We start from the raw sequence: 20,862 nt of genomic DNA, 5'->3' as shown, positions 1-20,862 counted from the left end.
GAAATCCCTCCCATTCAGTTACTGTCCTAATAGTGGGCTCCTTACCAAAACAACAGTTCCTTGCCAGTAATGAGCCCTACATCCCAAGAAATTTGAAGGAATCTCTTGCATTAAGCAAGTATACCTTTCATCTCTAACATAACTCCTACTATGCAGCTGTTGAGAGCCATCACTGTAGTGCTCACATCACACAGCAACACAGAATTACAGGAAAGAATTATGAATTTGTAAGTATTTCCTCTCAGGGTTTAGATTTTGACTATGCTTTTACCAAGCAATGTCTAATCAGAAATAAAGAAACAAAGTCATTACAATAAAAGCAGACATAGGTCTTGCTTACTAGTAGATCATTACCTTAGCTCTGAGTAAACCTTCCTATCAAGAAAACAGGTCTTCAGATTTTCCATGCAGAAAATTGAAGAAAAGATAGTCAGTATCTACCTCAGAGCATTAGAGCTGAACACATCAAAAATATTTTTTTTCAACAAGCACAACCATCCCTCCTTTGAAACCAACTTACCTGACTGGAATTCAAAGCTACAAGAAAGGACAAGTTTCCTAGGTGCTGTAGCTTATCTTACCGAAATCTCTACAGCCATGACCTTATTCTACTTTTCCCCCTTTTTAAAGTCTTCCTATCTGTGTGCATTAGCTTCTCTCCCCCACCAATTACACATCTGGGGCTCATTAGTGTAAACAGAGCTGTAATAATTTTCATCAGGTAGAACTTCTTACCTAGCTAAGCCTTTTTCTGGGGAGGAGCTAAAGCACAACCTATTGAGTTTGACTTGTCACTCCATTACCCCACCTCAATGAGAGTGTCTAATGTTATCTTTACTGTTTCCTTTTGTAAGTGTTGGTATTACTACAGCTGTCTTTTATAGCTTTTTTTTTAAGTTTATTTGTAATACCATGCATATTAAAGCCTGTACAATCAGAAAAAGTTACTGTCATTTTTTTTTCTGCCCATTTTAAAGCTTAGTTCTTCTTAATTAACTTATTATTTGAGTCGTCTTTCACAGTGCTTCTTATTGTAAGTTGATTTTTCCATTATAGGTGCATATAATAGGAAAACTCCTAAAATATCTCTTCATATCTTTTGGTACATGAGGTAATTCTAAAGCATCTATTTCTGCTTTGACCTTAGTTTTATCTACTTGCCTTTCTTCTGTTAATCCAATTCTATTTTTGGCTATAGCCTCAGTCACAGCATAGTCTTCTAGTTGAAGCACTGCCAATCTTCTTAATGTAGAATTTCCCTTCCCCCTTCTTCAGGTTGTTAATCACTCTTCTCAAATTTTAGTCTACAAAATTGGATATATCTGTTTTCTTATTAGAATTGTTTATGTCAATATAGAATCATTGTTAATAAACAACTTAGACAATAAAAAATAATGCCAAAAAACCTACAGATATATAGTTTATAAAATTACCTTGTAAAAATAAACCTTTCTAAGAAGTAGATGATTAAATAAAAAGTCATGTTCTGTTTATTTTGTCCAGAATATCCAGGTGTACTTAGTTTCACAAGGTCTGACACCACCAAAGCCAGAAGGCAACTGTGAAAAAAAAAAAGTAAATCTAATGGCTGTAAACTTACCTGACTAAAGAAATACTTTTGTATACGACCCTCTGTTTCTGAGCACCATACAAACACTGTGTAGCTGCCTATGATCTTCATCTTGCCCTCTGAAGTAGATAAATAAAATTATTCCCTTGATGACAAAATACTTGAAACTGCAGTGAAACAGCTTTAGCTCCTCACAAAGACAGGAGCTATCACATAACTCCTACTTTTCTCTAGCTCAGTAAATTTTGTGGCTTCTGCTTAGGGTACTAACATTTTATTACTGAATACTAATTTGTGTACTAATTCTGATGAAAATAAAAAATATGGTTGTTTGCAGTTGCTGAGTCCCAAATTAATGACAATGTACTCTCCAACAGTACCATCTGCCCTCATGAGATGTGAACTGGTACACAGAAATATAAATGTTTTTATCTGATCAGAGGGCAAAACTGTTCTGATTTGATTTGAAGCCTGTAAAAGAATGATGCAGAAATTCAGCAAGATGCTTGTGTCTGTAAAGTGGTGGGTGTCTTAAGAAGGGACTTTATTTTAAAAAAAGGGAGGAGGTTTCTGGTAGGAAGAAGATCTAAGATTAACTCTTGTCCTTGATTGTCAGGCTTTCTCTATATAGAAGATGACACTGATAAGAGAGTTTAATGTCTCTGTAAACAACAGCGTTCCTAGCAGGAATGGCAAATACACCCTGGGAATCTGGCTGTCTAATGAACCAAAAAACCAAAAGGAATACTAAATTATTTAAATCCCCTGCTAACACAAATTGCACTGTCTCAACCAGATCACATGAGATTTATTATTACAGTTATTTTATTCCAGTTTATTCTCTCTTTGGGGTTTTGGCAGAAAGCCCTCAAAGAAAATGATTTAGGTAATTAGCTGGCAGGCCAGAACTTCAACAAAACCATCCAGTGTTGAGGATTGCAGAATCTTCTTCTTTGCAGTCCAGTCTTTCTTGATGGTGAAAGTTTAGAACTGCTGAAGTCTCTCAGCAGTCCAGGTTGGGAACACTTACTGCTCTCTGCCATGCCACGCCAGACAGTCCCTTGCATCTCACTTGAACTCCTACCAGAAACAACGTGGCTAAGAACACTTGAGGGAGAGCATAGAGTATGGAGTCAGGGGTGGAAACAGCCAGAGGTTTAAAGCAGGTGCATCTACTGTGACACAAACAAGACTTCTTGTTTCCAGTGGAGATCCTGCAACTAAAGAGGCCTTCTTGGGTCTACTGTGGGATTTTGGATTTTGCACGTCCCACCCTGTCACAAGAGAGGGAATGGTAATGGGGTGATGCTGTGTGTGGAACATACTGTCTTTTTGCTCCATTGTATCTTCCAGTAATTTTACTGTCATGGCACTACCACCCAGCCAGCACTCTGACAGCCAGGAACTTTGAAACAGGCAGGCATATATCCACTCCTGGGGCTGGAAAGAAACTGTCCAGGAACTTTTATAGTGGGCAGAATTCATTATGAAAAGTTGGCAATAATGCTAATCAAAAATCTGAGCGATTTCCTAACAAATACTGGAATAACTGAAAATAATATCTTTTCAATGTTGATAATTAATTTTTTTTTGCACTAAAAATACACCCCAAAGCTTTGTAAAATCTGGGGGATTTTTTCTCAATCTTCAATTGTGTCATTGATCTTTCCCAAATTATCCTTTGAGTGCGCCAGCTGAGAATCTGTTATCTAAAGCTCTCAGATGCCATGTCTTACATACCTGCAACTGCTCCAAAAGGCTTAAGTAGCTTGGTTGGAAAAGATAAGAGACTGAAAGGAAAATATTTGTAGCAAGCCACACATAAGAGCTGTCCCAGAAGCAGAAAGATCTTGCTGCAGAGATACTCAAGTGCCTTTTCAAAATCTAGTATACTGCTCTGCTCTACCCAGTATATGTGCAAGAAAGACTTGGGGATCAACTATCCCTTAAAAGAACATGTTGGCAATCAGTCTCTACAGATACTGTCTGTAACAGATATTCTAGTAATTGTACTACTACAGGCATAATTAAAACGTGCCACAATACAACATGGTACAGGAAAACAGGTCTGAAACACTTCCCTGTTGCAGTAAAAAAGCTAACATAGGTGCTTAGGATATTGCTTCACAAGTAGCGAATCAGCTCTGTCAGATTCAAAGATTATTTAAAGGCTATACTTGACAGCTCAAACAAGACTGGCCAAAGGAAAATGAACTGGCCAAAGGAAAATGAACCAGCCAAGAGTGCTGCCCTGTAGCAAGTCTACAGAGCATCACTTGACAACTCTCCAGAAGAGCAGAAACAGATGACCTGGCTGTTCATAGGGCCCTCAGCAAGGCTTCTCTACAATAAAAATGCCTTGTGAATCGCTAATTGGAGAGTGATCAGTTTTAGATGCTGACATCATTTTTCAAATGATCATCCAAAATACTATCTAGAGTCAATGGGAGCTATCAGCTTGAAACTTCTTGTAGAGGGAAGGAGGGTTAATGGTAAGAAAAAAAGGGAATGCTTTAGAGCAACATCACTTACGAAGTCATAGATTTCCAGGTTAAAAAAAACACCCTGCAGAGCTGGCAGAGATCAAGACTGCACTCAAACCTTGTGGCAATGGAAATGCAACACTAAATGACTATTCTTTCTATGCCCAATGAGTCCCACACAGGAAGTACATCCAGCAGTTCCATCGTCTTGGTGATATACTAGGACCCTGAACAGATAAGGAAATTTCCTTGAAGTCATTTCACTGCTAGATATTTTAATCCTTCATAGAACTAGAGTGGCATTTCTGCCAAATCACACTAGTAGAGCAGTGCTTTTAGGTCCGCCCAGAAAAGGAGAAAACTAACTCACCCAGCACAGGGAAGTGTACTAAAGCAGATACCGCAAGAAAACAAAAATCTGAAACAAGAGTCCTGTGGAGAGAGTGGCACAGAGAAGGAATAAAACGGTTTCTATAAATAGGCAGTACATGTGTCTGTTTCAATGGAGTTGTGAATACACAGGTAGCCTGAGAGAGTTCATATATTGGCTATACAGTGAGTGGAATTTTAAACTTTTATTAAATACATTCATTTAATTTTATCCTAGAAACAGAAGGGTAGTTAAATCTCTTATGTCCTCAATTAACTCCTAAATAACCGTATTCCATATCATCTGAGTGCTTTGATCTTTAATGGATTTATTAATAATCTCACCTCCCCCATCACAGTAGGGAAAAAAAATGTTTCCTCTGCCACTCTACTTAGGATCTTAGTTATTTATGAAGTTGCTCCACAGTAACTGTGCGTAAATCACCTTTTTCTAATTCAGTGTCCTAGGCAAGGTATTTTAATTTCCCCCCTATTCCAATGCAAACTAACTCTCACAGCCAAACAAGCTTGAAGCAAAGGCAGCAGAAGTTCAGGTTGGCCTCCAGTTAGCCCTGTCACTGTCACCACCTCACTTTACAGTCGTGCAAGATGCCACACAGCTTGAGAAGGCTCCCCTTTGTACTACTACAGAAACATGGTAACACAGAGCATGGGGCTTGTTGTGATGAGCGCTTTGTCAAAAGGCATAATTGTCACTGGTGTTTGTAATTGTCACTAGTGTTTACATAAATAGGATGGGGCCTTTGATGTGATAGAATAAGCTGCACATTATACTACACTGTGTGCCAGTTAAATGTGGATGAAAAGAAGTGGGAGGTCTGCAACGCAGTGAATTACCACCAAGCAGTTTGAGTGTGTGCATGAACAAACACGGACTAAAGTAGACTGTCTATTCAGTACTAATTTGTGCCACTGAACTGGCAGAAATTCAGTCTTCACCTGGAAAAGTATCCCATCACAGAGCAGAATTTCTGTGTGCCAACACTATGGTTGCAATCATCCTGCTCAATGTTTCAGTGACTCTTGGTGATGCTAAGGGGTGCTTGAAGCACTTGCTGAGGAAGTACACCCTGTTCAGTCCCCACTGTCACTACTCCTGCCAGGTGCATTTCTCTCAGCAGAACAGGGCTTTTATTCTTACTAAACCAGTTTTAATAGTAGTATTTAAAGAATTTGTTAGCTCAGCACTTTGCTGGTCCTTCATAGGGGTTGTTTGCTTAAAAATGTATCCAAGGCAACTGATGATCCTCCTGCAAAACAGGATGTAGGTATCCCGTGAGTAGAGATGATGAGAGTGAGCTTCAAGGTTAAAGCTTTGTAGCCTTCACCATGCTTCTTACACCACCTGAACTTGACTCCACAAAACTAAATTATACCTCATTTGAAGCAGCAACAGCCATATGTAAATGATGCAGAGCTGATGATATATTTCACCTATAGCTCCTGTGCATTTTATATGTATCTATAGGAATTATAGTAAATGACTACAGATAAAATCAAAGAATCATTACAGTTGGAAAAGACCTCTGAGATCATCAGGTCTACCCTTTGACTGAATACCACCATGGCCCCCTAAACCTTACAGAAAAGAGCCATGTCTACTCACTTTTTAACACTTCCAGGCATGGTGACCCAACCACTTCCCTGAGGAGCCTTTCCAATGCTTTAACCATCTTTGCTCAAGGATAAAAGCTTTGAGCAAAGTACAAGTGCCTGTGTAGAGTTTTAACTGCTCTGTATGATGCTTCCCAACAGTTGCAATCACGGTAATTATATCACAGCACAAAAATAGCACAAAGAAATTCTTGCATAGACATTTCTCTGAAAAATGGAAGAGATAGATCCTTTACAAGGAAAGGACTAGGACTCTAAAATCAAAAACACAGCATAAACTATAAGCAAGTATTTCACAGAAAAAGTAGATGGAAAACATATAAAAGGAGTATTGTTTCATACCATGAAATTATGTTTATATTGCAGCTTCTCATGTCCTGAGAGAAGATCTTTACACTAAAAATACTTTTCTTGCTGATGTGGATCACTTAGCAATTGAAATAGACCACAGTAAATAATATAGAGATCAGTTGTGCCTTTAATCCATTATAAAGCTGAAATTCGATTTTTTCCCTAAAAATAAAAATGCCATTGTAATCCAATGTCTTATTGACGGTTTCTTATTTTTAGTGATTTTAAGGAGGCAGGAAGGAGAAGAACAAGTTAGTTTTTGATGTCTGTGGTTACAACAGTAAGGAGCTAGAGACTTTGAGAATAATTTAAATCTAATCAATTTAGCCCAGTTGGTACAACATTACAGCAATAAAAAGGTTTACTTGTACAAGGAAAAAAAATCGATTAATGAGCAAATGGGTAAAAAAGAAGCGCAGTGATCATCTGAGTGGCAGAAGGTGACTTCCCATCTCTAAACTCTCCCTTTCACATCATCTGCTTTTCTGGTAAGTGCTTTATATGGGTGTTAAGCAGGTTTAAAACTCTATCAAATATACCAGTTACACTTTATACTGTATTAGTACACGTGTAAGACATGCTACCAAATGCAAGAGGGTCAAAAATCTGAGAGGAAAAGACATTGTTAGACCATCACAGAGGCAGTGTTCTTCTTGACTAAAGAAGAATGTCTATAAGCTACTGAAACGCTTTACATTATATGAAAATAAATCTCAGTGACTCAAACTAAAACCTAATACTTTAGATTACCAAAACTCCCTCAAAAATAAACAAAACTAGCAAATAAACTAAAATACTTCAGAGCAGGAAAGATCTTCTCTTCTACAAAGGAAAGGAGAGAGAACATTTAGATACATGGATGCCAAAAAACCTGCAATGGATAGACACAGTTACCTGACCCTAACTAAGGATGACAAAAGGGTGACCGATTCCCCCTCCACACCATTCAGCTCAGAAGGGTCTTGAGATTTTGCAGTGCCACCACACAGCCACATCTGAACTGCTTGTCAGTGGCCAGTGGCTCAGTCTCCAAATGTATGCTTTTACAGTTGGGGTCATGTAAGAATCTGTGTCTAAATAACTATTTAGTGCAATACAACAGGTTCACACAACCCAGAGCCCCTCACGTGAATCTGTCTGGCCCCCACAGACAGCAGGTCTGCACATCAAGCCACAACATGCTGTGAAAAACAGAGCTACTGCCTTTCTGTGTCTGGTACCTGCTGGCGTTCAGATCCTACAGGCTGGTAGTGAGCCACATCAGCACTGAGCCCAGTGACCAGGTAACCATCTGATGGCTAATGCTGACATAAGCAAGGCAGTGGGAATGCACAGGAAAGGGGAAGGCAGGACTTTCTGGGTGGCTGAGGTATTGGTTCTGGTTGTCCTAAGTCACCAGAGCTGGCTCTCGTGTACTAAACCAACTACAACAACTTAATAACAGATATTACTCTTGTTACCCTTGAAAATATTCTAGACAGGAATACATGGTTCAAGAGCTAGAAATTGATCTTAATGCTAACCAGCAACCTCAATCTTTCCTCAAAGTATCATCTAATTTGGATTCTCCTTATGTGAAATGTAGGGAACATGTAAAAGTCTCAGGGTGTGTATAGATAAAAGCTAGAACATCTGGGTGCCCCAACCACCCAGGGCATCGAGGCACAACTTAACCACCTAGATCCATGAGTATGATTGTGGATTGTGGATGACCAAGCACTGGAGATATTCAAGAACCCTCTGGACACAATCCCATCCAATGTGCTCTAGGATGACCCTGCGTGAGCAGGGAGGTTGGACCCTCTGTGGGCCCTTCCAACCCATTGTGTGTGATTCTGTCATTGACAAATCTGAAGCTTAAACTCCTTATGCATGCTACCCTGAAGCTAAACATTCTCCAAGCAACAAGCACCCAGTATCTGAAAGGAGCCTAGGTTTGGATTCCAAAGGTTAAGTCACAAAAAGATCTGCAGCTCTGGGAAAGGAGCCTCCGTATCACAGGACAGGGTTTCAGATCGGATTGCAGAAGTGGACACAGTCCCAAATGCTGGAGAGTGGAATCTGCTTAACTGCAACTGTTTCATCTGAATGGCTTAGGCTGAAGATAAGTAGAGCTGGTAATATGCTAAATCCCACCCTGAAACCTTACCATTTCCTCTCAGCAGGCATTACACACCTCTTTGCTCAGCATCCCACTTAATTCAGCCGCTATGCAGAAGTCCCTGAAGTTCTGTCCTTGCTACCAAGCAGTGAGACCAAACAGGAAAGCGTTACTAGAGTGACCAGGTTGTGCACAGGTTGTGCCAAAGGGAAGGTGGCTTTCTCCTTGCAGCTAGTTCTAGCCTGATTCCATAAGCTGAACAGCCATGAGTGGCTAAAGGACATCTTCAAATACAGCATCATCCAAAAACAATCCAGCAAATGCTCTCCAAGGTGCCTGAGATTTAACCCAAAGCAGAGCTGATCAGGAGATGTGCACATTTCTCATTGAAATAAAGAGTGCTGAAGCAGCATTGCACTACACTTTTACTCACCACAGAAACTGTACTAGGCACCTAAATAATCTGCACAGGAAGGGTGTCTGTAAGTCACCAGCAATGTCACTGATGCTTCATCGATGCCCAAGCAGAACATACCAGAGACAAAATCTGAATGCACCTTCGTCCTGCAGAAGTCAGTGTAAGTCCTTTGCAAAAATTCTACCTTCAAAGTCTTCCATTTCTGTCTACTCTTTTTTATGAACTACTTGGAAAACAGTTTCCTAAATGCACCTCCTAGGAAGCCCTGTAATTCACCTCTCCGCAGGCTCACCGCAGTGCCTGGTGCTCTCCCACTGCCGATCACGGGACAGAGGCGCTGACCGGCGGGTGGGGTGACCCCTGTCTCCCCTGCACCGGCCGTACTGCCCTCTGACCACAAGAAATTTCCCTGTCAAAAACTACCAGAGCCAAGAGGAGGAGGGGCTGTTCAGGCCGCGGGCTGAGGGTGCCGGGGGGCCCTGGGCTGGCGGTGGGACGGACGGAGGTGCGGCAGCGCCGCTGGGGCGCGGGGAGCAGCGCCGGGCCGGGGTCTGCAGGCGGGGCGCGGTGCCCTTGGGCCCGGCCCGGCGGCACCTCCCCTCTGAGGGGAGCCCCCGAGGGCGGGGGCGGCACGGCGGGACCCCCGAGCGCCGCGGCCGGCGGGGCGGCAGGGCCGGGCGGCCGCGCCATGGAGGCGCCGCTGCCATCCCTTCCCTTCCCTTCCGCCGCGCCTTCCTTCCTCCGCCGCGGCGCCTCCTCCCCGCGCCGCTCCCGCCCGCCTCGCCTCGCCCTTTCCTCACCGGCCGAGGAGTGGATCTTGGAGGATTTCCGCCGCAGGGACATCTTCAGCGCGCTGTCCAGGCCGGCCCTGTTCGGCATGGTGCGGCCGGCCGGGGCGCGCTGGCCATGGGCCCCCCCGCACGCAGACGCCGCGCTGCGGCCGCCGGCACCGCCGCGCCCGGGCTGCGGGGGCGGGCGAGGCGCTCAGCCCCGGCCGGGCCCGGGATGCCCTCCCGGGAGCCGCTCACGGCTCCGTGCGCCCGCCGTGAGCCGTGGCGTGAGGTGCCATGAAGTCAGGGCCTGGGTTTGGGGGGGGGGGGGGGGGTTTAAGGTGTCTGGCTGGAACCAGTATTTTACTAAACATTTTGGGCGCAGAAAGCATCCCAACAAAGTCCCTGCCGGGATCAGGATCCCTATCCGGGCTTCTTTGTGCCGGTTACAAGGACATCTTTGATCACTGTGGCATGCTGCCAGCCTCATCACAAAAGACACCATTCCTTCTCAAAATGTCTGGTAAATCAAGGATAAAAAAAAAGAAATTTACGAAAGATTAATCAGTGTAGCACTTGCAGCACATCAGCTTTCTGTGCAAAACATTTACAACCATGAGAATTTACCTACTAAGGACAGGCAAAGAAGGAATGTAACTTAATAGGAAAAAAAAAAAAGGTAAAACAGCACTTCCGAATCTTTAAGATCCTGGTCTTAACCAGGCATAGCTAGCAGCAGTTGCCCCATCTTAAGGGGTTGCTTTGTCTACCAGATGAGCTTCAAGGTAGAATGGTTTAAATGAGGCAGAATCACCACGGGATGAGGACACATTGAGTTTTGGGAGGATCTACTGCATAAGAAGTGGTCCCCTGTATCTTGAAGGTCTGTGACAAATGGCCCTAAGTCTGTGTCTCAACCACTTGACCCCACAGTTGGCTACCACACATGATGGGTCACTTGGGTGTTATTTCAAAGATCATAAATAATGTTAAACCTCTGAATCTTGCTGTACTTTCATGTCCTGACATATGTAGTATGGAAAGTGATACTTTCTACTTATAGCTCCACAAAATGTTAGAAATAGAAATATTGTTGACAAGCCATTTTGAATTTCCTAAACTCAAAGTAATCCAGAACTGTGGCATTTTACACTGACTACACTGAATGCATCATAGCCCACTAGAGATGTGCGCTTTGTGACAGGACTGCTGCCGACAGATATTTGCCTGTGAGAGACTTTTACTCATGGATTTTATCACTCTGGGAGAAGTGGCCCAAGAGCTTTTGTGAATTAAATCATCCAGTAAGGACAAGTGCTGGCATTCCTGCATGCCTTTCCCATTTTAAGACCATGACATGGAGCTGGTTATTTTCATGAACATAATTTTTCCCTCAGCTTGCTTTTTCTCCTCTCCACTAATTATTTTCTGTTGTGGTCAGTATCTTTGTACCAAAACAAATGGCCTGGGGAACAGGGAATCACTTCACATATATTGTTAGCTGGTAGACAGATTAAAGTGAAGTTCACTTGGGGTTCAAGCTGTCAGCTCAAAGTCAAAGAAAGTGCTACCAAAAAAGGACCAAAAAATGAATGGCAACTCCTGGATTCATGTTTACTTTTTCATCAGAAATTAGCCCTCAGGTGAACGGTGTTTCCAGTGCACTTAAAGTACTGTGGACTGTCAGCCTGTGAGCCCTTGTAGTAGCTGAATGCATTCGTTCCTTCACATGCACTGCACTTGCTTTCACCTCTGCACACTCAGTGTTCTCAGAGTGCTCCAGCTAGAGCACCATCTGCCTTGCAGCTACAAGGGCTACTCATTCACCTAAACTTGACTGCCTGAGTGCCTCAAGGAGATTTAATTACCCAGCCCACACTTACCTCAGCAAGCCTGAGCTGTGTCCCCATGGAAGGCACGCCCTGAGCATTTAATGACCAGGCATTTCAATAAAGATTACTGGCATGGAAAAAACAAAACACATCTTTGCCTCTGCTCAGAATGAGGGCCTCACAGGAGACCTGCCTGTAAAATCTGTCTCAAGTCACAAGTTTATATAATCATACACTACAGTCTAGTGGAAAGCTGAGGGGAGAAAGTGGACTGCAAAAGTGTCCAAGGACACCAAGTCTGCAGCATAATCTCAGTAACTGAGAAAGAATCTGAGTCCTGCTCAGCAGGCTTAAGAATGGGGCCTGCAGGGAAACTAAGTGAGCAGTCCAGAGCAGTTGGTTGTGTTTCTGAAAGATCATGTTCATTAGTAACCAGCTGACAAGCTGTGGGTAAGCCCTAAGCTTTGAGGAAAGAAACAGCTCATTCCGCTGTGCAGAACTCACCTTTGTCATTTTGTTATGCAATGCTTGTCTTTGTCATCGTGCTGATTTGCACTAAATTGTGTATTATCGGACCATGAGTCACAGCAGTATTACTCCCTGGGGTCTGTCATAATGGCTCCATGGTTTGAATGATGTACTGAAAAAAAAGGAGTTGGTATTTTTCAAATTACAACGTGCTCACTTTTTTAGTATTTATAGCAATGTACTTTCAAAGAGCTCAGTATGCATAATAATTATTTCAATGTAATAAATAAAGCAAAGGCAGGAAGAATGGTCCTGTAGTTAATGTGCCAGACTGGGAGACAGGATATCTTTATTCTATTTTTGACTGTGCCAGATGCCGTCTGGGACCTTAGAGAGATTGTTAAGCCCAAATTTCCAAAAAGATGCATCCTCTGCTCCAATTACTAATGTTATACACAGAGACTGGTTCTGGGGAAAAAAAAAAAAAAAAAAAAAAGGAAAGAAACACACATTACCCAAAATTTATTAGTGTGGTGGAAAATGTAACAGTCTAATCAAAGGTGATAGCTAATTATTACCAAAAACGAAAGAAAAAAAAAAAGAAAGAAATTAAAGAATGCTACTACCAAGAAACAAGCTACTAAATAATTTCCACTACTAAGAAATTAAGAATGCTACTGCTTCTGAAAGGAAAAACAACAAAAATAATAAATCATTTCAATTTTTTGTAGTCACACTCTTCCTGTCTTTTTTTTTTGGTGTGGTGCTTACCCTCCCACTGCCCCTCTGAGACCAATGGTTGACAGTGCTCGTCTTTGTAAAGCAGCTGGTCATTGGTGTCTCACCAACAAATTCTTTGCTGAGAAAAACCAAGAACTCTTATGGGGCTATTTTTGTGTGGTTTTTAAGATGCCTTCACACCTTGCTCTTTATCCCTTTGTCTACTGCTCCACTTTACACCCAGTTGTATTATATGGGATGTCATTTATGTATGGTATGTACTTGTTCTTTGTGTAATCTCTCAGCTATCTTTGTCCACTTCCCGGGTCTGCACTGCTTTAGCTGACTGCTGATGAGCTCTTTGTAGCCCCAAGTTCTCCAATGCCAAGGCTGTGCTCCTTTTTTCATCATCCTATGCCTCTTCTACTCACAGTGTCCTGTGAGTCCATTCTCAGGAGACTCTGCTTCATACCAGGCCTGTGTTCCTCTACATATTACTATGTTATGCATCGTTATGTGAGTGATAAATTATGTTATACATCATTATATAAATTATAAATACCTCATTTTCCACAATAGAACTTCTTGTCACTCTCCATGTAAAAGCCACTACGGCACCATACAAAGTTAAACAAAAGTAAAACAGACCTAGCTACCTTCCCATTAGAGATATTGCTGTTACAACAACTAAGTGAAAGAAAGTCACAGACAGGTCAATAAAAGCTCAGACAAAATGAGGCTCAGTCCTGAGGCCTTGCAAAATCAGTACAAAGCCTGTGGCCTCCTGCCAGCAGTGGTGGTATTAGACAACAGCATGAGGATAATTGCACACAAGTTCTGCTTGTCTAACTCTGCTTGTCTTAAAAAAAAAACAAAACAACAAGCCGAAAACAAAAAATAAAACCCCATATAATGGACTCTCTTGGTCTTAAACCAAATCTTTGTGCTGTGGTGCTTTGCCCTTGTTTACATGGACAGGATCAAACTGAGTACGATGCAGATAATATGCTGAGCTACAGGGGAGGAATCTGTCTCTCATCCTTACATATTTTAAAAGGTTTTAAAAAAAAAAAAGTAAAAAATCCAGGACTTGCTGTTTCTAGACTGATAGGGAAGGTGTGCTTGGCATCACTCAGCTTAAGAAAATAATTGAAATAGGTTAAGGATCTTCTTTGCAGAGGTGCTGGTATCTATAGAGAGAATACAGGATGGGACCTGAAATATGTGAACGTGTCAATGCGTGCATGGCCCACCTGTAATCTCTTAAAGGAGCTGGAGTCTCCTGTACTTTATACAGCAGAAAGGGCTCAACGATAACACTTCTCTCACAGTTCACCATAACCCACAGATTTAACTTGAAGGTGGAAAAAAATATGATGAATTGCACATTGAGTGGGAGCATGGGAGAAGGGTGGAGGGGTAGAGAAAGGGTAAACCACTACCTGTAAGTGAAATGGGGGAAAAAGATAAAAACTTTGGAAATGCAGGCATCTTCATTGTTTACATGCCATTCAGGTTTTTCAGATTTTCAAATAATGACATATGTAAATAAAATAAAAATTAATAGAATAATCATATTGATATGTTGGAAATTGATACTCATTTTATAGCAGAAAGTCATCTGTGATTTGCCTGAAAATTGCTGAAAAACTTCAAGTTTGCATGGTTTTAAAGATACATTCAAAACACAGTAAGCTAAATTGGAACAAGTAATTTTTATTCCACAATAATGGTGGCAACAGAAAGAATTCACCAGGCTGGAAATTGATGGAAAGCCCTGTGTAGAACAACCCCCTACAAATGCTTTGCACAGGAAAGACATATGGTAGAGTGGACCATAGATTTGATCTTGGCTTATATGGAGCCAAGTTGGCAATTAGCTAGTAATTTTTAAAAAATGTATTCCTAAGCAAAGAAGACTAGTACTGAAGAAATTAAAAGTTTAATGAAAAATCATAAAATCTTAAAATGGCTTGGGTTGGAAGGAACCTTACAGATCATCTCATTCCAACTCCCTACCATGTGCAGAGACACCTTCCCCTAGACCAGGTTGCTCAAACCCTGTCCAACCTGACCTTGAACACTCCCAGGGATGGAGCATGCACAGCTTCTCTGGGCAGCCTGTTGCAGTGCCTCACCAACATCACAGTAAAGAGTTTCTTCCTTGTATCTAATCTAAGCCTGGCCTCTGTCAGTTTAAAGTCATTCCCCCTTGCCCTGCCACTCCATGCCCTTGTAACAAGTCCCTCCCCAGCTCTCTGGTCAGCCCCCTTTAGGTACTGGAAGGTGCTTTAAGGTGTCCCTGGAGCCTTCTCTTCTCCAGGCTGAACAGCCCTCTCAGCCTGTCTTCATAGGAAACGTTTAAGATGGGATTGATTTCCAGAAAGTAAATAGTTCTCAAAATGCATGAGGTGCATTTTCATTATTTTGATTCACTTCCCTCTGCCACAGCTAGGTTGCTGGCTAATGTGAGTCCAATATTTTCTGGCTTTGTAATCAATGAGATTGGTGCAAAGGGAATCCAAGGCAGGCATAAAATATTGCCATACTGATTTGGTGGCACTCACTTTATACAGTTGTAAACAAATGCAGAAAAGTAACATTTAGTCCCAAGGAAAGACTGAAAAGAAGCTTGAGGGAGTGGACACACTTGTTAAGGTAAAATATACTCTGGAGCACGTGTGTAAATATTCTGATATATGTTTTGAGCCAACTGCTATGGCCAAGGCACCATATTATTGGAAATAATGGAGTTCAGTATGTAGTTTATCTGTGACTTGGACTTTGCTTTAAATACCAGGAAAAAATAGTGTTGTGTACAATACATGGTAAGTAAAAAAAAATTTAAACCCACTGAAATACCATTTGGTATAAGAGAGATGGAGAGGGACTTTTTACAAGAGCATGTAGAGACAGGGGAATGGCTTGGAACTCTCAGAGAGTAGGTTTTGACTATATGTTGGGAGGAACTTCTTTGCTGTGAAGGTGGTGAGGCACCGGAACAGGCTGCCCAGAGATGTGGATGCCCCATTCCTGGAGGTGTTCAGGACCAGGTTGGATGGGGCTGTGAGCAGCCTGGTCTAGTAGAAGGTGTCTCTGCCCATGGCAGGGGAGTTGGATTTCAGGCCCTTTCCAACCCAAAGCATTCTATGTTTCTATGATATTGCATGCCCTGGCACTCACAGCTCTGCTTGTTTGCAGTGTTTTGGCATACTAGGATAACAGGGACGCTGGTCTCTGCCCTGCTGCTGTTCAGGAAACGGGTCCAGCTCATGCCCTGCTAACTGAGGCTTCTTCCTTTGCTGGGAGCCCTTCCTGCAGCTGGAAATCTGCTTCTCGCACACGCGTCTCCAGGGAGCTTACAGAGAGGCAGTGCCATCATCCCCATTTCCCCAGGGCGGAGGAGGCGCAGGGAGCGGCGCTGGCTCCCGTCGGGGCATCTGGAGGAGCAGCGCTCCGCGGGATGTCCCGAGCGCAGGCTGGCGGTGTCCCTGCCCGGGGAGGGCCGTGTTCCCCAGGCAGGATGCGGGAGCCGCTGCAGCACCTCGGAGAGCTCCGGGGCCGGGCCGCGCCTGCGGGCGCCGCCTCCTCCGTCCCGGCGGGGCGCGAGCGGAGCCGCAGGCACCGCCCTGGCAGCCGCCTGTCCTCGGCGGTGTTTCAAACCGAGCTCGCTCGCTTTGTGTCGAAACTGGCACTGGTTTAATGGTCGCGTTACTGTCGCCACACGCGGAGAACAAACCACGGGTGCAATGTCCAAGGAGCTTCTGCCCTGCCCTCCCTCCTGGGGCAGCGCGGCCCCGCGCAGCACGAAGGGAAGCGGATTTTTCCCCAGTCCTGGGTTTTTTCCTCCCTCTCAGGGGAAGCTGAGGCTCGGCAGCGTGTCTGCCCTCGCCTCCCGGGTTCACGGTGTGTAGAGTCCCAGAGAAGCTGACTTTAGCCGTACCCCGCTCCCTGCTCAGGCTGCTCTATCATATGAGAAATGCTCATGAGGTCTTGGCCTTGACAAGCTGCACCTGGACAAAGCCCCGCTCCAGCTTATCAGAAACACTGTCTGTTCCCAGGAAATAGTGTTGTCTAATGAGCATTTGTTTTTTAAAAGCAGCCTTATTTTTCTTGCCTGAATAACAACCCAAGTGGAATAATATTTCTGTTGATGAACTTTCAAATAAAGTTACTGACTCAAATCATGGCCAGTATGAAAAATAATTATGACTAAACCCATTCTCTTATAACCCTGTGGACAGTGGTCCAAAGGGAGATCCTTTTGGCCTCTCAGTCCCCAAAAGATAAGGGGATGATGTGTATGTCTCAAATACCAGTGACTGGACAGCTGTGGAGCCAGCCAAGGACTGTTTGTAATAACAGATCAGAATTGTTGGTAATAACCAAGGACTACTGGTACTAGGATGCTGTGAGAAAGAACAAGTTTTGGCTGGAGAAGGGGGGACTAGGTGGAGAGAGGGCAGCACTTATTCATGAGAAAGAACCACAGCACAGTACAGCAGAGTGCAGGAATGATTGGCAGGAAGTGGACACGGTCTATAAGGTGGGATTGGCAGTGGCTTTCCTTGGCATTATTTCAAATCAACCACCAAAGACTCCTGAAGCCCTCTGACCCATTTCCAGAAAGGCCTAAAAGAACTGACTGCATGGTAATTAATTAATATGGAAAATGAGAAACATGTCTTTGGGGTGGAGAAACTTGTCAATAAAAGGGCATTCCCAAGTCCAGGTGGTGCCCCCAGAGCCCAGACATCTCATCATCTGGACTGGCTCACCTGGACCACTGCTTATCAGCTGGATTGATGCTGAAACAAGGATAGGCATCTTATCAGCTGGATCAATGCTGCAACAAGGGCTGATGATGCCTTTTCATCTCTCTTTTCCTCTTTCTTTCCCTTTCTTTTTTCTCTTTTCCTTTTAGAGATTAACCTTTTCTTTTTAAATTAACCTCGTTAATTTCCCTTTTCCCTGCCACCCTCCCTCTTTATCCAAAACCCACTGCCATATGCCTAATTTTTCTCTTCCCTTCACCCTACCCCTTTACCCAAAACCCAGTGCCGTATAGCAGGTGTAGGATTAACACACCAATTTCCACATCAAGTGTGTAATTTGCCAGTAAAACTCTCTGTTTGTGGACCCTCGGACTTTTGTCGCTCCTTTCGACCAATGAGCATTTTCGAAGCTCAAGTGCTCCTTTCCCCTTAAAGGGAGGGTTGTCACACGGTGCCCTATTGCCGGTCACCTTCCCCTTGAGAGGCAGGTCTGTGCTCGCCAAGGCAACACTTGCTCCTTGTTGTCTGGCGCCCTCTCCTGCTGTGAGACACTTCCTCTTGGAAGCCGAAGTTTCAGACGAATTCAGCTGGTCCAGGCAGCGCAGGGGATGTGCCGTGGGAGGCTCTGGGGCTCTGCACGGGTTCTTGCTCTCAGTATGCTCCTGTCCAAAAGAGTCCGGGTTATTCAGGTTGTTCTGCCTTCCCCAGTTCTACCACCATCACAGTGAGAAGGAATCTCGTATAGTGAAACAGAATCTCATCACAGTACTTCCTGGGGTTTTGGATGCCTCGAATTGCATTACTCACATCTCACAGCCTAGATCACAGAGAAAGGAGCTATAACTTGATTTATGTCAGAGCACAGTGGATGCACGGGAATAATGAGAGATTGAAATCAGCTGGAGGCCAGAATCATAGTTTGAGATTCATGTAACTAGAAAAAAAAATGCAGTCTAGACTTGAAGATACTTAAAGTGGGGGAGAGGGCTAAATTTTAGAGACCTTTTGCTGAAATAATATGATTTTTTACTCTCACTATGTATATTCAAGTTAAATGCTACACATTATGCAGGTTAACTACAGTGTGTTCTCATACACTTACTGGCAATTCCTACTCTTTCAGTGTTTATATGTATGCTGGTAACATATTGAACATTGAAAAAACATTGAACAAATGGAATAAACTGTATGCAAAATGTGTTTAAGAACACAGTAAAAGAAATTGTACTAGCAGCCAAAGTGCTCTATTCATGCATTACTCAGTCAGAAAAGGGCAAGACCTCTGTATTAAAATAGCAACATGATATGCTTTCCTGGGCACGCATGCCTGAAGGTAAAGAGTGAGGCATTATTAATGTAACTCAAATGTGTGTGAACTGCAAAAATAGCTCATAGGCACTGCAAGGTATGTCAGATGCTCAGCACTGTAGAAACAGTGCTGTGAAAGGAAATACATCGCAATGGAACTGGCCAAGTTGAAGTCTTAATATTACTGATGAAATGGAAAAGTTCAACATACAATTCAAGCGCTTTTCTTGGAAGTACAAGCAATACAATTTATCTGTCCCATGTTACTTGGGACAAGAGCCCCAACTTTGGTTATAAATGCCTGAAATTCAGCCTTCAAAAGGACTGCTTAAAATGATGGGACAAAGTGATCCCTCATATCCCATTTTAGTTGTTCAACCTGTAAAACAAAATCAAAGCTGTATTTGTTTTGTTTTAGTGTGTATATGTTTCATTTTTGCACTTCAGGCAATTTACATTACACTAAAGATAAATTTAGTACTGGAATAAACACCTTCTGGAATAAGTGTGAATGCCAAAGAGCAACATGCATCAAGTATCTGGTGAACCTGCTCCAGGTCTCTTCCACACTAGTCAAACTCTAGTGTAAACCCAGGGGAAGAAAAAAGAAATGGAAGAAATTTTGCTGCAAGATATCTTGTGCGTCCAAAAGGTGGGCTAAGCCCATTCCCCGTGTTGAGCAGGCTGAGGGAAGTCTGCGGTGTGCTGGGCAGTGCTCTCCTGTTATTGATGCTGTCTGTGTGCAGGCTGAAATCAGATTAGCTGCAGAGGATCTCAGGAGAGCTAATTATATTTTTAATTTTAAAGACTCATCTCTGAGTGCTGCGCTGTCAGCACAGCCATGTCTTTTGCTCTGAATGCTGCACTGACCACAGCTGGGTATGCACAGCTCCAGTTATAACCATGGTATATGACTGGTTAACAATAATCCTGAGCGTTCTGACATTTGCCCACTCTCTCCCATGAAATCCTGCAGACTGCACGGATGTATGGTCAGTGCATTCAAAAGGAAAGTAAGGTCTTAAAGCCTCTTCAGGAGCTGGCAAATCCTACAACCCACAATCAAATTAATGTGTCTCATTTGTGAAACAATAATCCCAAGATGATATGGACTGTTTGTCTGAAGAAGATCCCACCTGCCTTTTTCTGAACAGGTGGTCTGTAGCACACAGCTACCACAACAGTGACCATGCTGGTCTGCCCACTGCTTGTGACCTGGCTCTCAGCTGGCTCCTCATCCATCCTGAGTTCATGCACTCCTGCTGCTCTCACCTCAAAAGGCAGCTCCTCCCCATCGCTGTCCTTCCTAAAGAGCCTGCATCCATCCATTGCAGCACTCCAGCTGTGTGAGCCATGCCCCCAGGTCTCTGTGATCCTGATGAGATCACAGCCTTTGAACTGCAAACAGACCTGATTTCTCCTGCTTCTTCCCCACAATTTCTACAGACCAGCACTTGAGATGCTGAGTTCTTAGAGAAAGAAAAGTATCTGCCCCACCTTACTGACCTGCAGAGCCTGCTTTAATTGCGTGAACAGACCTGGAGTGAGTCTTCTGCAAACTCTTCCATTATGAGGTTTCTCCTCCCCACATCACCTTGCACACTCTGAATACCAGCTTGGCCCACCACATCCTCACACAGTTGCAGGATGTCCTGCCCCACCCCACATCATTCCCAGTTGGCCTGGTGGTCAGGTTGGTTGGGCTCTGATCAGCCACTAGCCACTTGGTAGTTACAGATAACTGCACAGGGTTACTTCAGCAGCAGCTTGGGCATGGGGAAGTGGCATCTGCTTTTAAAAGTGGAATAGTTATTTCCCATCAAGGCAAAAGCATGAAGTGATATGACATAACCTGCTATCATTTACTGCTTCCTTTTATATTTCCAATTTGCACATATTGCTAATTGTTGTGTGTTACTTGGCAACACAGGAATCCACTCCTATGTGATATATTATTAAAGAAGAGACAATTAGAGAGACAGACAGGGCCATAATATCAGCTAGAAAGTCACTAATAGCATCACACGTATAAGAAATAGAAAAATCTATTAATTCAGCCTGA

General features: G+C 43.3%; 1 protein-coding gene across 4 annotated transcripts in view; it reads right to left on the bottom strand.

Annotated features, from left to right (window-relative positions):
• Positions 1 to 9,884, bottom strand: part of ATP8A2 (ATPase phospholipid transporting 8A2) — a 311,854-nt gene extending 301,970 nt beyond the window's left edge. The window contains exon 1 of one of the 4 annotated variants that reach the window (XM_064409174.1): positions 9,728 to 9,884. In XM_064409174.1, the coding sequence (XP_064265244.1) occupies positions 9,728 to 9,806 (79 nt within the window). In that variant the 5' untranslated portion in view covers positions 9,807 to 9,884. Of the gene's footprint in view, positions 1 to 520; positions 680 to 9,727 lie in introns of those variants that run through there. The other 3 variants (XM_064409175.1, XM_064409177.1, XM_064409176.1) reach the window with 3 other exon arrangements.
• Positions 9,885 to 20,862: the final 10,978 nt, after the last annotated feature.

Source organism: Passer domesticus, chromosome 2, assembly GCF_036417665.1.
Source record: "Passer domesticus isolate bPasDom1 chromosome 2, bPasDom1.hap1, whole genome shotgun sequence".
Classification (NCBI taxonomy): domain Eukaryota; kingdom Metazoa; phylum Chordata; class Aves; order Passeriformes; family Passeridae; genus Passer; species Passer domesticus.
This window is presented reverse-complemented; position numbering and strand designations above follow the sequence as displayed.